Consider the following 16,940-nt stretch of genomic DNA (forward strand, 5'->3'; position numbering starts at 1 on the left):
ATAGATTTTCTCACTAACAATCTGAAAGCTAGAAGAATTTTTCTACAATTCTTATGGGAAAATCACTGTATCGGTTTTGCTTTTTTTTTTAATTGACATATAATTCACATCATAAAACTTACTTTTGAAAGTATAAAATTCAGTAGGTTTAGTTTATTCAGAGTTGTGTAACCATCACCACTATCTAATTTAGGACATTTTCATCACCCTCAAAAAAACCTTGCCCATGAACAGCCACTTCCCATCTCTTCCTCACCCAAAACTTCTGACAACAAATTAACCTACCTTGTGTCTCAATGGATTTGCTTACTCTGCACATTTCATATAGTATGTTATCTTCTGTGACTCATTTCTTTCATTTAGCATGGTTAGAAGATTCACCCATGCTGTAGCCTGTATAAGTACTTCATTCCCTTCTATAGCTGAATAACATTACATTGTATGGACAAACATTTTGTTCATCCCTTCTCCAGCTGACAGACATTTGTTTGTTTCCACTTTTTGGCTATAATGAATACTACTGTTATGAACATTCATGTACAAGTTTTTAATAAATTCTCAGATATAGACACAGGTGGAATTGCTACTTTATATAGTAACTGTACGTTTAACTATTAACAGAACTACCTGTTTTCCAAAGTGGATGTATCATTTTATATTCCCATTAGCAATATATGAAGGTTCCAATTTCTGTACATCTTCACCAATGCTCGTTATTATCAGGTTTCTGTTGTTGTTGTTGCTGCTGCCGCCCTGGGTCTTTGTTGCTGTGTGCAGGCTTCTCATTATGGTGGATTACTTTATTGCAGAGCACAGGCTTCAGCAGCTGCAGCTCGCAGGCTCTAGAGCACTGGCTCAGTAGTTGTGGTGCATGGGCATAGTAGCCCTGTGGCATGTGGAATCCTCCTGGACCAGGTTTCAAACTCATATCCTCTGCAATGGCAGGCGGATTCTTAACCACTAGACCACCAGGGAAATCCTATTATCAGTCTTTTTGATTACAACGATTCAGTGGGTATGAAGTAGTATCTCACTGTGATTTTAATTTTAATTTGCACTTCCCTTATGCCTAATGATGAACATTTCTATCACGTACATACTGCCCTTAGGTATTTCTTCTTTGAAGACATGTCTATTCAGATTTTTGACTCATTTTTTGATTGGGCTGTCTTTTTACTGTTGAGTTGCAAGAATCTTTTATATATTCTGGAAACTAGAATCTTATGAGACACGACACATGATTTACAAATATCTCTCCCATTCTGTGAGTTTTATTTTCATTTTCTTGATATTGTCATTTTAAGCATAAATGTTTGTTAATTTTTAAAACAACAAAGACTACTAGCAGCATTTGGAAGTGCTCTTTCAAAGCTGTTGAGCAGGCACAAATTTCTTGTTTCAGATCAAGTGTTATGTCTTCAACTTAAGTGTACTCTTCTTTGGTCCGGATGGATGTTTCAGAGTTTGTTCCTTGCCTGATCTGTACTTGAAGCAACAGTTTCAAGTGGTAAATAAAGTCTAATTTGTCACTCTTCATAACCAACAGCTCAGCATTCCCTCTCCAGCACCAGCATAAAAATAAATGTATTTCAATTTTTATGAAGTCTAATTTATCTTTTTTCTTGGCTGCTTGTGTTTAGGCATCATATCTAAGAAACCATAGTTCAATTCAAGGTCATAAAGACGACAGATGAGCAAAAATTTAATATATACAAATAGCAAAAGATTATTCAGCCTTAAAAAGGAAATTCTGACACATGCTACTTAACATGGATAAATTATGACAATGTTATGCTAAGTGAAAAAAACCACTGACAGAAAGACAATGTATGATTCCACTTTTATGACATATAAGTGTCCAAATCGTAGAGAAAGAAATTATGACATACAAGTGTCAAAATCATAGAGAAAGAAAGTAGAATAGTAGTTGCTAGTGGCTGAAGGGAGGGGGAGAATGGTATGTTTAATGGGTACAGAATTTCAATTTGTAAGATGAAAAGAGAGAGATAAACAGTGGTGATGGTTGTACAACATTATAAATTTATTTAATATCACTGAACTGTATACTTTAAAATGGTTAAGATAGCAAAGTTTATGTTGTGTGTATTCTACCACAATAAAATTGGGTACTTGTGCTCAGAAATTCATCTTCTGGTGGAAAAGAGAAACACAGTTGTAAGCAGACAACTACAAAACAATGTGATGTGATGAGAACATACATGGAGAAATCAAACCTGGCAGCACAGCAGGAAATGAAAGGTTTCTCAGAAGTGACATCTGACCTTTAGGTTAGACAAGCTAACAAAAAGGACAAGTTGACAAAAAATTTACTCCCACCAGGAAAACAGAAGTAACAGAAAGAACAACCAGTTGAAATTTACCAATACAAAGCTGAATTTACAGGCTACAACCTCAAGGAGAAATGTGACTGAGACATAGATGTACAAGTCTTATACTCTTACCTCTTGGATTTCATCTGGGACAGTTGAGTCCATCAGTCTGAAGAGCAAATTTCGAAGCGGACCTGCCTGTCTCCCAAGGATGCTAGTAGCTACCCCTCCCGCAAGTGCAAGAGCAAGGTGATTTGAAAGCAGCTTCAGGCACAGTTTGAGGAAATTGTGGTGTTCCCTGAAACCAAATAAACTGCTATAAACTTCTGGAATATAAAACAGCATGTGCTATCTACTTTGGGTAACATTTTTTTTCTCTTTAAAATTTTTTTCAAATTATGACTAACAGTAATTTTAAAATCATGGTTCATGAATTTATGGATAATTTTTCCTAAAGCTTATTATCAGTAAGTATGGATGTTGAGCTCTTTTTTAAATAAAATTTCATATAATTGAGGGAGAAATTGAGTAAGAAAGAATAACTCAAAATTCAAAATGAGTAATTGATATGTGTGCACGTGTGCACATACACACAGACACATACAAATACACATATATTATATAACATACCTTGATGAAGGGAAAGGGAGTGGGGGAATCTCACTGTTTATTTTATCACAATATCTCTCAAGAAATGAACGAAGGTGTGAGAAGGTACTCTCTTCAAGATCTACACAATAAGGTCGGTGCCAGGCAACAACTTGTCTAGAAGGAAGCATAAGAAAATCATGAAATACCCTTAACATGAAATTTTCACACACAATCAAAAATAAAAATTAAGGGTACTAAAGTTGAAACATATCAATAAGATATACAAAGACCTTTCTGATTAAAAAGGTGATAAAAACCCTTCATTTTAGCGACTGAAGAAGACCAAGAATATGCCATTTCTAGAATTCTTCAAGAAGGAAATATATGCTATGCTATGCTATGCTAAGTCACTTCAGTCGTGTCAGACTCTATGTGACCCCATAGACAGCAGCCCACCAGGCTCCCCCGTCCCTGGGATTCTTCAGGCAAGAACACTGGAGTGGGTTGCCATTTTCTTCTCCAATACATGAAAGTGAAAAGTGAAAGTGAAGTCGCTCAGTCATGTCCGACTCTCAGCGACCCCATGGACTGCAGCCTACCAGGCTCCTCCGTCCATGGGATTTTCCAGGCAAGAGTACTGGAGTGGGGTACCATTACCTTCTCCACTTAATTTTAGCCACTACTTAATTTAGGAGGTCTAGATATTCATTCACCTTAAGTCAAAGTGCTGAACTGCATGAATTACTACAGCCCCTTCTGGTTCTTAGGATCCATAAGATGTACAGTTCATATTAAGAAAAATAGTCTGACTCTGTACAGTGATATCTTGAAATGTAGTGGGTGGGCCAAAAAGTTTGTTCAGGTTTTTCTGTAGGATTTATGGAAAAGCATGAAAGAACTTTTGGCCAACTCAATACTAAAAGAAAACCTGTTCAAAACTCTTGTGAAAATTTTCAAGATCTTGGAAATCATTTTCTACATATAAGGTAGAAAGCTGAAGATTTAACACTGACACTAAGTTATTTATATTCAATTTATAGTATTTTCAGCTTTTGTTTTAGAGGGTAATTATCTACAGATGTTTAAAATCGGTCAAAATGTTATAATAAACCACATCTGAACCAAAGGTTTAGAATACAAATACAAACATCTGAACATAGCTGAAATAACTCCCAAATTTCTTAAAATTCAATCTTTAAATATTGGCTAAAAATTATCTGATTATCTAAAACCATATGGTTATCATGTTGCTGCTGCTAAGTCACTTCAGTCATCTCCGACTCTGTGTGACCCCATAGATGGCAGCCCACCAGGCTCCCCCGTCCCTGGGATTCTCCAGGCAAGAACAATGGAGTGGGTTGCCATTTCCTTCTCCAATGTATGAAAGTGAAAAGTGAAAGTGAAGTCGCTCAGTTGTGTCCGACCCTCAGCAACCCCATGGATTGCAGCCCACCAGGCTCCTCTGTCCATGGAATTTTCCAGGCAGGAGTACTGGAGTGGGGTGCCATTACCTTCTCTGATGGTTATCATGTTAGAAAAAAGTTAAATTTCTGCAAAAAGTAACTTTATCTAAAAATATGGCCACTGCTTAAAAAAACAATGACACAGATAAAGGGCATGGAAACTAATTAACTATTATTAAAAATCAATAACACCTAGTTCTAATTTTGATTATTTTATTTAGTTTCCTCCTGATAAGTGGACACAATTTTTAAGATCAGTATCTGGAGAGAGAGAAGGAATTCAAAATGTTTAAAAGACATTTAAATTAAGATAGTATTTTAATGTACAATATAACTTCTTGCTTATGAAATACATTTAACCTCAACATTCAAATTGAAAGATATCTAGATGGCATGTGTATGACAGTAAAAAAGCCATTATCAGAAATATTCAGAAGAGTATTTGAATAAAAAATAATTTAATAAAAATTAACAATTTATTTTGAATAAAAATTATTGTTGAATAATAAATGAACAATGTTCAATTATTTCTGCTTTTATTAGTGTTTTTGCTGTTAATAAAACACAGGAAATTTTAAACAGGGGTACACTTACCTGTCCCTAGGAAGAGCAGTCCATGCTAGACTATGTGATGTTCCAGCAGAGATCTGTTGAATAGCTATGCCATCTAAGCCACTTACTTTCTTTGGTTTAGTAATAGGACCTGTGGAGTTTCCTTGTCCACACTGCCCCATTGAGTTATTTCCCCAGGCATAAACTTCATTATCTGCAAACAAAACATTAAGAACAAATGAAAACTCAAATTTAAATGTAAAACACTGGAATTCCCCCGTGGTCCAGTGATTTAAGAATCCACCTGCCAATGCAGAGGACACAGGTTCAATCCCTGGTCTGGGAAGACCCCACATGCCACAGAGCAACTAAGCCCATGCCCCACAACTACTAGGCCCACATGCCACAACTATTGAAGCCTGCACACCCTAGAACCCACAATTCGCACACAGCAAGAGAAGCCACCACAATGAGAAGCCCGCACACTGCAACAAAGATCCAGCACAGCCCAAAAAAAGAGAAATAAATAAATATAAAACACTTATGAAAGGTACTATTTAACACTATCTCTTTAAAAACAAATGATCTTACCATGAGAAAGAGCCAAACAATGACTGTCTCCAATAGAAATATCAACTATTCTTGTGGCAGCCAGTTCTTCAATAAGCTTTGGTCTCAGTGCAGTAGCTTCTGATGAACCACAACCTAGACAAGCTCCACAGCCCCAAGCATAGACCTGAAACAAACAAAAATACACTATATGTTAGGGTTTCCCTGGTGGCTCAGTAGTAAACAATCCGCCTGCCAATGCAGGAGACACAGATTCGATCATTGTCAGTCTATTACTGTAGCTTTCGCTTTATGGCAGAAAGTGAAGAGGAACTGAAGAGTCTCTTGATGAAAGTGAAAGAGGAGAGTGAAAAAGCTGGCTTAAAACTCAACATTCAAATAACTAAGATCATGACATCCGGTCCCATCACTTCATGGCAAACAGATGGGGAAACAATGGAAACAGTGACAGACTATTTCTGGGGGCTCCAAAATCACTGTAGATGGTGATTGCAGCCATGAAATTAAAAGACACTTGCTCCTTGGAAGAAAAGTTATGACCAACCTAGATAGTTCATTAAAAAGCAGAGACTCTGAATGTCTAGTCAAAGCTATGATTTTTCCAGCAGTCATGTATGCATGTGAGAGTTGGACTATAAAGAAATCTGAGCACCAAAGAATTAATACTTTTGAATGGTGGTTCAATGGAGAAGATTCTTGAGAGTCCCTTGGACTGCAAGGAGATCCAACCAGTCCATCCTAAAGGAAATCAGTCCTGATTATTCACTGGAAGGACTGATGCTAAAGCTAGAGCTCCAATAGTTTGGCCACCAGATGCAAAGAGCCATCTCATTAGAAAAGACCCTGATGCTGGGAAAGATTGACAGCAAAAAGAGAAGGGGACGACAGAAGATGAGACGGTTGGATGGCATCACCGATTCAACGGACCTGAGTTTGAGCAAGCTCCACGAGTTGGTGATGGACAGGGAAGCCTGGCATGCTGCAGGCTGCAGTCTGTGGGGTCACAAAGAGTCAGACACGACTGAGAGACTGAACTGAACCAATTGCCAAAGCTGGACCCTTTCCACCACCAACGAACAGAGGGAGGTTAAAACATGCATGGAGAAAATCAAAAGTTTAAAGGGATTATACAATTCTGACTATCTTAAGCCTGAGTAACCCTTTTCCAGAAACACCTAACCCTCTCAGATTATTTTCCATCTGGAAATATTCTCCTTGATCTCTCTTTTGATCCCCTTCTTGCCTTCTTAGTTTATATCACTGATTCCAGCAGAGTACATCATGAGAAACGCTGGGCTGGAAGAAGCACAAGCTGGAATCAAGATTGCCGGGAGAAATATCAATAACCTCAGATATGCAGATGACACCACCCTTATGGCAGAAAGTGAAGAGGAACTAAAAAGTCTCTTGATGAAAGTGAAAGAGGAGAGTGAAAAAGTTGGCTTAAAGCTCAACATTCAGAAAACTAAGATCATGGCATCTGGTCCCATCACTTCCTGGGAAATAGATGGGGAAACGGTGGAAACAATGTCAGACTTTATTTTTGGGGGCTCCAAAATCACTGCAGATGGTGACTGCAGCCATGAAATTAAAAGATGCTTACTCCTTGGAAGGAAAGTTATGACCAACCTAGATAGCATATTCAAAAGCAGAGACATTACTTTGCCAACAAAGGTCCGTCTAGTCAAGGCTATGGTTTTTCCAGTGGTCATGTATGGATGTGAGAGTTGGACTGTGAAGAAAGCTGAGTGCCAAAGAATTGATGCTTTTGAACTGTGGTGTTGGAGAAGACTCTTGAGAGTCCCTTGGACTGCAAGGAGATCCAACCAGTCCATTCTAAAGGAGATCAGTCCTGGGTGTTCTTTGGAAGGACTGATGCTAAAGCTGAAACTCCAGTACTTTGGCCACCTCACGCGAAGAGTTGATTTACTGGAAAAGACTCTGATGTTGGGAGGGATTGGGGGCAGGAGGAGAAGGGGACCACAGAGGATGAGATGGATGGATGGCATCACGGACTCGATGGACATGAGTTTGAGTGAACTCCAGGAGTTGGTGATGCACAGGGAGGCCTGGCGTGCTGCGATTCATGGGGTCGCAAAGAGTAGGACACGAACAAACAGCGACTGAACTGAACTGAACTGAACTGATTCTCTCTTTCCCCCACAATTCATGAGTTCTAGGAAAAGGTTTAAAGGGTATTTAGTGCTAGAAGGCTTTTTAAAATTATCTTAATACAAAGAACATGGAGTTAACAGGAAGTCTATCTAGCTCACAAAGGTCAAGTCAGAAAACTTCGTTCCTTCTCAGATACTCAACTTCTTCAAACAGGAGAAAATATTTCCTTTGAGTAGATTAACTTCAAAACTTAAATACAATTATTATTTTTTAGTCACCTGGCCCTCTGAAATACTCTCAACCTTTTATGCTCATCCCTTAGTCTTACCTGCCCTGTTGATGTCAAAGCAAGTGAAGACTGACTTCCAGCACAAACTTTACGAATGAACATTCCTTGTAAAGCTTCAATAACTTTAGGTTTATACACTCTGTTGGTATCACCATGGCCAAGTTTGCCTATAAAAACAAACACATTCAAGTTAAACAACTTATTTGTTTCAAAGAAACTTTACTCTTTTTCTAACTATTAATGTTCATAATCATCACTAACCTTTCCATGACTAACCTGACATATTGTTCACATCTTAGAAAGCTCATCTGAGAAAACTTAGAAACATCTTAGAAAACTTAAGAGTTTCTGATAGCAGAGGATATTAACAAATGAATGGTTTCATTATATGAAAAAAAAAAACAGTAAATAGGTTTCTTCAATTTCAAGCAATAAAAACCACTTTAAGAGAGATACACAAAATTCATTTACTGTCTTTCTCCTCTTTAATGGTCATATTTCTAACTTCACATTTGCTGATAAACAGGTCCTATACAAGAATGTGTGGTCTTCTCAGATGGCACTAGTGGTAAAGAACCTGCCTACCAAATCGAGAGATATAAGAGATGTAGGTTTGATTCCTGGGTAGGGAAGATTCCCCTGGATCTACTCCCAATATTCCTGCCTGGAGAATCCCATGGACAGAAGAGACTAGGACAGAGGGCTATTGTCCATAGGGTCACAAAGAGTCAGAAAGGACTGAAGCGACTTAGCACACACATTCAAGAATATGTATACATACAATTATTTTTTATTTTTTTAAAAAGGCTCAATAATTCACCAAACAGAAAACTTGGCAAATCACCGGGGGGCGGGGGGCGGGGGGAAGGCCAAGAAATTCCCTAAGAAGTAAATACAAACTAAATACCATTCTCACTATTGAAGCTATTTTTAAAATCATCTTAGTTTTAATTGCCAGTATTGTTGAGGAATATAGGGAAGTGAGCATTCTCATATTACTGGTAGGAGTGACTAAGAAATGTAGGAAAAGACTGTCATTCACTACTCTGTTTTTGATACTGAAAAAAACTGGAAACAGTCTAGATATTCAACAATAATAAATTGCTTTGTAAGTTTTGCTACAATCACAGGAAAGAATACTTTGAGCCATTGAAAAGAAAAATGTACAGCCATGTTTGTTGACACAGAAAGATATTCATGAGATACTATTAGACAAAAACCAACAGGTTGCAAGATAGTATCTATGGTATAGATAGGTCTGCTTTCTTTTTTTAAAACAACTATATAGAAATATATGCACATATTTGTATAAGTGCATATGTATAACATTTAGATGTCTATCTCCCAAAATTTTAACAATGTTTATGAGCAACTTTTGTAGAAACAGTTCATTTTAATTTTTTCAATGTCAGAAAAAACATTTGCTCATCTGTATTTGAGTTCTCTACAATAGGCTTGTACAACTAAAAAATAAAATTTTTAAAACTCAAGGAAAAAAAAGGCCAAAGTTATCCATAAATAATTTTTTACATACCATTGTCTCCTCCTCCAAAAGACCATACAGTTCTCCCATCTTTAGATAAAGCAATAGTATGTGAACTGCCACAAGAAACTTCTCCTACATTGCTAATGTCTTTTACTAATGTTGGGATGTTACGACTATTACTGTCACCATGACCTTGGATAAAACACACACAACAACAAAGAAATAATATTAACTCTTTCTTTAAGTCATTACTTCACAGGTAGAATAAACATTACAAGTTACTTACACAGAATTGAGGAATTGTTAAAGTGCAATTAAATATGAAAACCTGAATAATTTCTAATATCTTCACATCTAATCTTCTAGGCTGCTCCATTTATGAGGTACTCAGTTCCTTCAGGGAATCAGTAGAACATTCTATCATGCTCCTCTCATAGCACATATCTATAGCTGTCTAGTATCATGTTAATGTTAACTTGTTTTCACTACCTCTATATTACACATTTCAGGATCACTTTAGGATGGTTTCTTTTTTATCCCTGAAATCCTATAATGCCTATAGTAAATACCTGCTAGATTTAATTACATCTTAAAAGCACCAGAATCTAGGTACTCTCTCTATAAAATTATCTTTCTCTGAGCTTAAAACTAAAAAAATAAACAGTCATCAGCCCATCAGTCTCACTGCTTCTCAATAACCACTGTCATTTCTATTTTTCTGTGAGAATAACTTCAATTATTAAAAAATCTTACCTAATCTTCCAAAATCTCCTTCACCCCATGTGTATAATTCACCATCCTCTGTGACAGCAGCACTATGTCTGTATCCAGCTGACACACAGACAACTACCTGCATTGCACACAAAGGGAATCTGATGAATACAAAGATGCTACAATACAGAGCTCACGTTTGACTCTGTGCACAGAGACTTCAGAGATACTGATATTCACAACTCATCCAGGAAGTGCCATGTACAGTTTAGAAGCTTTTGCTCCAGACAAGGGTGCCTAGCTAAAGGATCAAGAAAGTGCTGAAATACAGCCAAAGCTCTGCTGGCCAAGCCACAAGCTCTGACTTCTACCAAGAAAGGACAACTTTTCTTAATTCCCACGAAGAGATTGTAAAGGTTAGCAGCACCCTCTCACCCCTTGCCTCCCTACCCCAAATACATCAATCAAATCACTTGCAACAATACTACATCACCAATCAACTCTTTACTCAAAGAGCTGGATGGGGCTGAACACTCATGACCCAATGAAAAATTTTTAAATAAAACATTTAGATTTTTAAATATAATCCAGTCCTGGTTAATCAAGGAAAATTCATTACATAATAGGGCTAACTCTCAAAAACACACTGACTGTTACCAATGAAAGAAGATCTAAGGAGTATATAAGTTTATATCAATTAAACTCCTAACAGTATCTCTTTACCCTCACATAGCTACAGAGTTGATAAGCAGAATCAGGGAAATAAGGGTATAAGGCAGTATAATTTGGGGGATCACTTATACCTTTTAACAATGATCAAATTCACTAACTTCTGAAAAATAAACAGAAAAATATCTGTACTAATAACCAGATTTTTTAATCTGCAAAAGTCAGAACTCACTTCAGAAAATCTAAGATTCAATTAAAAATACTGAGCACCTAATACATTTTAGATAATCTATTAAGGATTTCTGAAATTTTTACCTGTAAATTATTAATTCATTTTGGGGACTTTTTCCTTCATGATATTCATACTAAGTTTTTTTTTTTTTTTAAGTTTTTAACTGGTAATGTTTCCACTGTAAAATGGAACATTAAAAGAATATAAGTAGGGAATTCCCTGGAGGTCCAGTGGTTAGGACTAAGCGCTTTCACGGTGGTGGCCTGGGTTCAATCACTGGGTTTAAAGTCATGAAACAGGGCCAAAATATTAAAAACAATGGAAATTGAGAAAAAAGGTACTAGTAAAACTAAAAACAATATAATTTTAAAGAGTATTTTCTGAAGTTTCTTAGAGTCCCATATTCAACACTTTATCAAAAGATCCCTTGATGTTAAGTGGAATGTTCTAAGGCTCACTGCTTTAAGGCTGATGTCTTAAACATTTAAAGTTATAATAACGTAAAATGCATTTGCTCCAGCAAATACCAGACCACCTGACCTGCCTCTTGAGAAACCTGTATGCAGGTCAGGAAGCAACAGTTAGAACTGGACATGGAACAACAGACTGGTTCCAAATAGGAAAAGGAGTTCGTCAAGGCTGTATATTGTCACCCTGCTTATTTAACTTATATGCAGAGTACATCATGAGAAACACTGGGCTGGAAGAAGCACAAGCTGGAATCAAGACTGCCGGGAGAAATATTAATAACCTCAGATATGCAGATGACACCACCCTTAAGGCAGAAAGTGAAGAAGAACTAAAGAGACTCTTGATGAAAGTGAAAGAGGAGAGTGAAAAAGTTGGCTTAAAGCTCAACATTCAGAAAACAAAGATCATGGCATCTGGTCCCATCACTTCATGGCAAATAGATGGGGACACAGTGGAAACAGTGGCTGACTTTATTTTTGGGGGCTCCAAAATCACTGAAGATGGTTATTGCAGCCATGAAATTAAAAGATGCTTACTCCTTAGAAGGAAGGTTATGACCAACCTAGACAGCATATTACAAAGCAGAGACATTACTTTGCCAACAAAGGTTCATCTAGTCAAGGCTATGGTTTTTCCAGTAGTCATGTATGGATGTGAGAGTTGGACAGTGAAGAAAGCTGAGTGCCGAAGAATTGATGCTTTTGAACTGTGGTGCTGGAGAAGACTCTTGAGAGTCCCTTGGTCTGCAAGGAGATCTAACCAGTCCATCCTAAAGGGGATCAGTCCTGGGTGTTCATTGGTAGGACTGATTCTGAAGCTGCAACTCCAATACTTTGGCCACCTGATGCAAAGAGCTGACTCATTTGAAAAGACCCTGATGCTGGGAAAGATTGAGGGCAGGAAGAGAAGGGGATGACAGAGGATGAGATGGTTGGATGGCATGACTGACTCAATGGACATGGGTTTGGGTGGACTCCAGGAGTTGGTGATGGACAGGGAGGCCTGGTGTGCTGTGGTTCATGGGGTCACAAACAGTCGGACATGACTGAGCGACTGAACTAAACTGAAATGAAAATTCATTTGACGGCCAACTTTGTCAGACAAACTCCCATGAAAGCAAAGTATCCCACTTTTAATTCTGATATAAAATAAAATTTTAAAGGTTTTTATAAAAGAAAATATTCATAGAAAGAATGCAATCTTAAAATGGAGGAACTTACAAAATTGCATATAATTTTAAGTTAGGAAAATGACTTCATTTCTTTAAGGAAAGGTAAAAGAGAAACAAAAAGAGGACTTCTAGATTCAATTTCTAATGGTGCTAATTATTTGTGTGTGACCTTGGGCAACTTACTTAACCACTTTTAATGCCTCATTTAAGTTTTTGTTAAAATGCCATTTACTCCAAGAGACCCTTCTGATCTCATTATCTAGCATCACACCCCATCAAAGTTAGTATCTGTTACATTACTCAATTTTTTCTTTACCATTATTTGAAATTACTTTATATGTTTGCTTACTTATTATCTCCAGCCCACAGATTAAAGATCCACGAGAGTAAGAATCTTGTCTCTTTTGTTCACTGTGCTGTGCTTAGTCACTCAGTTGTGTCTGACTCTGCAACCCCATGGACTGTAGCCTGTCAAGTACCTCTGTCCATGGGGCTTCTCTAGGCAAGAACACTGGAGTGGGTTGCCATGCCCTCCTCCAGGGGATCTTCCCAATCCAGGGATCAAACCCAGATCTCCCGCACTGCAGGCAGATTCTGTACCATCTGACCCACCAGTGAAGCCCAAGAACACTGGAGTGGGTAGCCAATCCTTTCTCCCGGAGGATCTTCCCAACACAGAAATTGAACCAGGGTCTCCTTCATTGCAGGCAGATTCTTTACCAGCTGAGCTACCAGGGAAGCCCCTTTTGTTCACTATTATATGTCAAATGCCTAAAACACTGCCTGGCACTTGGAAAAGAAAGTGAAGTTGCTCAGTCATGTCCAACTCTTTGCAACCCCATGGACTGTAGCCCACTAGGCTCCTCAATCTATGGAATTTTCTAAGCAAGAGTATTGGAGTGGGTTGCCATTTCCTTCTCCAGGGGGTCTTCCAGGCCCAGGGATCAAACCCAGGCCTCCTGCATTGCGAGCAGACACTTTACCGTCTGAGCCACCAGGGAATCCCATGTAAGGTACTAGATAAATATTTGTGAAATGGATGATTCTCAGTTTCCTATCTGTAAAATGAAAATAATAACTGCTTTAACAAAGCTTTTAGAAGAATTAAAATTTAAAACTATATGTGAAAGTGTGCTGTAAACCAATAAGCAGACATACAAAAGATAAGCCAAAGGGTTAGGAGGGGGGCTACCTCAGAATACACCAAAATCTGAAAGGTATTGTCAATTATAGCAATCATGAGTTCCAGTGCAACTAATTATTTTTAAATCCAAAAAGAAGGCACATACCTTTCCCTGCAGAGGGCCCTGAATAAGCTTGGGATATTTCTGTGTTGAACTATTTCCATGTCCCAGTTTCCCATAATCACCATCTCCCCAGCTGAAGACTTCTCCTTCTGTAGTAAAAGCTAAAGTATGACCATCAGATCCTTTAGAAGATGAGACCTTTTTAATGGACCTGTGAGGTTCAAATGTTAACTTTTTTAAAGTAGATTGATTATTAGAGTCGCCAAGGCCTAGTCTTCCATAGCTGCCTTTACCACAAGCTCTGACAGAGCCATCTGTAGAAATGACAAAAGTGCAGTACTGTCCAGCTTCAATCTATAAACAAACAGAATCAGATATAAAATGCTTCTGTGAGAATCAAAGTATATTAAAGTTTATCTTACAAAAGAAGCTCAAAGGAAATCTTTTATTTTTTTTTTAATTTTATTTTATTTTTAAACTTTACATAATTGTATTAGTTTTGCCAAATATCAAAATGAATCCTCCACAGATATACATGTGTTCCCCATCCTGAACCCTCCTCCCTCCTCCCTCCCCATACCATCCCTCCGGGTCGTCCCAGTGCACCAGCCCCAAGATTTCCCCAAAGGAAATCTTTTAAAGTAGAAATGCATCTCCACAGAGATTAAGAAATAAACAGAAAAATTAAGAAAATTATTAATGGCCTATTCACATTGACTTTATTGTTAACTCAAATTAATGTATATTTTATCTTTTCAGGTTATCTATCCAGTTTTGGTTCAATGAAACAACAAAGTAAAATGTTTCCGCCTCCTCTAATATAACTGGTAAAGGGAAAGAAGTAAAATTTTCCTGTAATTCCTTAAGGTCCATTATAACAAGAACCATGTAATACTTATTCTAAATTCATTTGAGAAAAACTTATATTTTAATGAAAATACAGAAAGTTCCAATTTGCCTAAAAGGTAGCTACAAAGGTAAAAAAATGATCACAATAAGAAAATGAATGCCAATATGGCAAAAGGAAAATTCTAATTTTTACCTAGTCTTATTTACTATTTGTGTTGAATATATGTAAGTCTGTTGACATTCAGAATTCTTTTTAAAACTCTTGATGCAAATTTGATTTTTTAAAACTTGGAAATACTGTTAGGAAAATGAGGGACTTAAAATATTTTTTCTATAAAAATCCAAAAACTGATGCAGTATAGTATAGAAACAATACAGATAAGAAAACAAGTAAGAACATTCACTCATAAAAACAAAAACCAAAAAAATCCCACTCATAACATCTACCAATTTGTAAAGTATGCAGAGAACTCACAGTCTGAGCATCAGAGAAACTAGGAGCCAGTTTGGGTTGTAGTATTTTCTCCTGTGTGCCTTCTACCAACTGATGGCTGCTATTGCTCCCCCAAACATAAACCTCACAGGTTTCTGAAACAATGGGAGTATCACCAGTCTGAATGCTATCAGGGCTAGCACATGTTCTTGAGTAATCAGAAGCCATTCTGCAAACCTATTAAAATAAGAAACATGCAATGAACACAAGACATTTTTAGTATAGATATTTTTTTAAATATTCTCTGAAATTGTTGACTTTCTTGCTTCTAAAACTATCTCAACTGCTCAAATAACCTAAGAACAACATATCCAACCTTAAACACAGATGGCTAGATTATCTACTCCCACAGAAAAAAATCACAAAAAGATACTAACATGGCAAAAATGGGGAGGAGAAGACACAATCAACTTTTATACCTAAATATTTTATTAATGTATAAAACAGCATTATAGAAAAACAAGTAGAAAAACTCCACCTTTAATAATCCCATCACCTTAATATATGCTACCTTTTTTAAATACATGTCCTTCCAGAGTTCTGCACATACATGTTTTTTAACAGTTATCACAGTGGATATACAAGTGATGACACAAAAGGACCATACAGAATTTTCTTTGTCTACCTAGTCTTCATAATTGAACCAACAATATTTCATCTGATGTAAAAATCACAATTTACTTAAGCATTTTCCTTTAAAAGGACAGATTCTTTCTACTTAGTTATATAAGCCATTTTTAACAATATAGCTGCTGCTACATGTTTAATTACTTTCCTTAGTAGAGAAACTCAGAAATGGAACTATTATATGCAAAAAATGACAACAATTACACGATTCCTGAAACATACCATACCAAATTGCCTTTGAAACTGGTGTTATGATATTATGAATAAAATGAGGGCTTCCCTAAAAATAATAATGGCTCAGAGCAATTCAACACTCACACACGTATCTACACATATTTATATATGTATATATGTATAGATATATATATATATACACACATATATACATGTATAGATATATGTGTAGATACGTGTGTGAGTGTTGAATTTGCTCTGGGCCATTATATATATATATATATACACATATATGTATATATCTATATGTATATTATCTATATAATCTATCTACATTATCTATATATACATTATATACAATTGTATATACATTATCTATACATACATTATATATACATTGTATATATATTATATACAATCTATACATTATCTTTATATATACATCTATATGTATATATAGATATAGCTATATAAAAAATCATGGCTTATTTACCATTTGTGTTGAATATAATGGTAAAGTCTATTGCCATTCATAATGCTTTATAAAAATTCAGGCTTCCCCTCTCCCCTCCTCTCTCCTCAAAACCCTGCCAAAAGCATAGAACCAGGGTTGTCATCACAGTTTCCCTAAACAATGAATAGGCCTATGTAAGAGTACCAGTCTCACTGCATTCATACCAGTAACTATTATGCTTTAAATTTTTTTGAAAAGTTCACTGGGGAAAAAGAGGATGCATTCTTTTAACTTCACAGTTCCTTATTACCAACAGAACTAAAAATTTCCCAACTATCTGCTTACAACTAACTTGCATCCATTCATTTATTAGAGCTCCGTGGATTTTTTATTGACCTGTACGAATCCCATACAATAAAGATATTATCTCTGACTATAGTAGTTTT

The 16,940-nt window shown here is 36.6% G+C and overlaps 1 protein-coding gene across 39 annotated transcripts in view; it reads right to left on the reverse strand.

Moving 5' to 3' along the window:
- The window catches only part of HERC1 (HECT and RLD domain containing E3 ubiquitin protein ligase family member 1), a 214,403-nt gene that overhangs the window by 132,385 nt on the left and 65,078 nt on the right, over positions 1–16,940 (reverse strand). For all 39 annotated transcript variants that reach the window (XM_086321411.1, XM_086321393.1, XM_086321423.1 and 36 more), the window contains 9 exons: positions 15,222–15,416; positions 13,940–14,251; positions 10,150–10,246; positions 9,445–9,588; positions 7,950–8,077; positions 5,528–5,672; positions 4,979–5,150; positions 2,961–3,095; positions 2,463–2,628 (listed from right to left, as the gene is read on the reverse strand). In XM_086321411.1, the coding sequence (XP_086177537.1) occupies positions 2,463–2,628; positions 2,961–3,095; positions 4,979–5,150; positions 5,528–5,672; positions 7,950–8,077; positions 9,445–9,588; positions 10,150–10,246; positions 13,940–14,251; positions 15,222–15,416 (1,494 nt within the window). The remainder of the gene's footprint in view (positions 1–2,462; positions 2,629–2,960; positions 3,096–4,978; positions 5,151–5,527; positions 5,673–7,949; positions 8,078–9,444; positions 9,589–10,149; positions 10,247–13,939; positions 14,252–15,221; positions 15,417–16,940) is intronic.

Source organism: Bos grunniens, chromosome 10 (genome assembly GCF_055505025.1).
Source record: "Bos grunniens cultivar Pamir isolate PY7600 chromosome 10, Bosgru_T2T1.0, whole genome shotgun sequence".
NCBI classification, from domain to species: domain Eukaryota; kingdom Metazoa; phylum Chordata; class Mammalia; order Artiodactyla; family Bovidae; genus Bos; species Bos grunniens.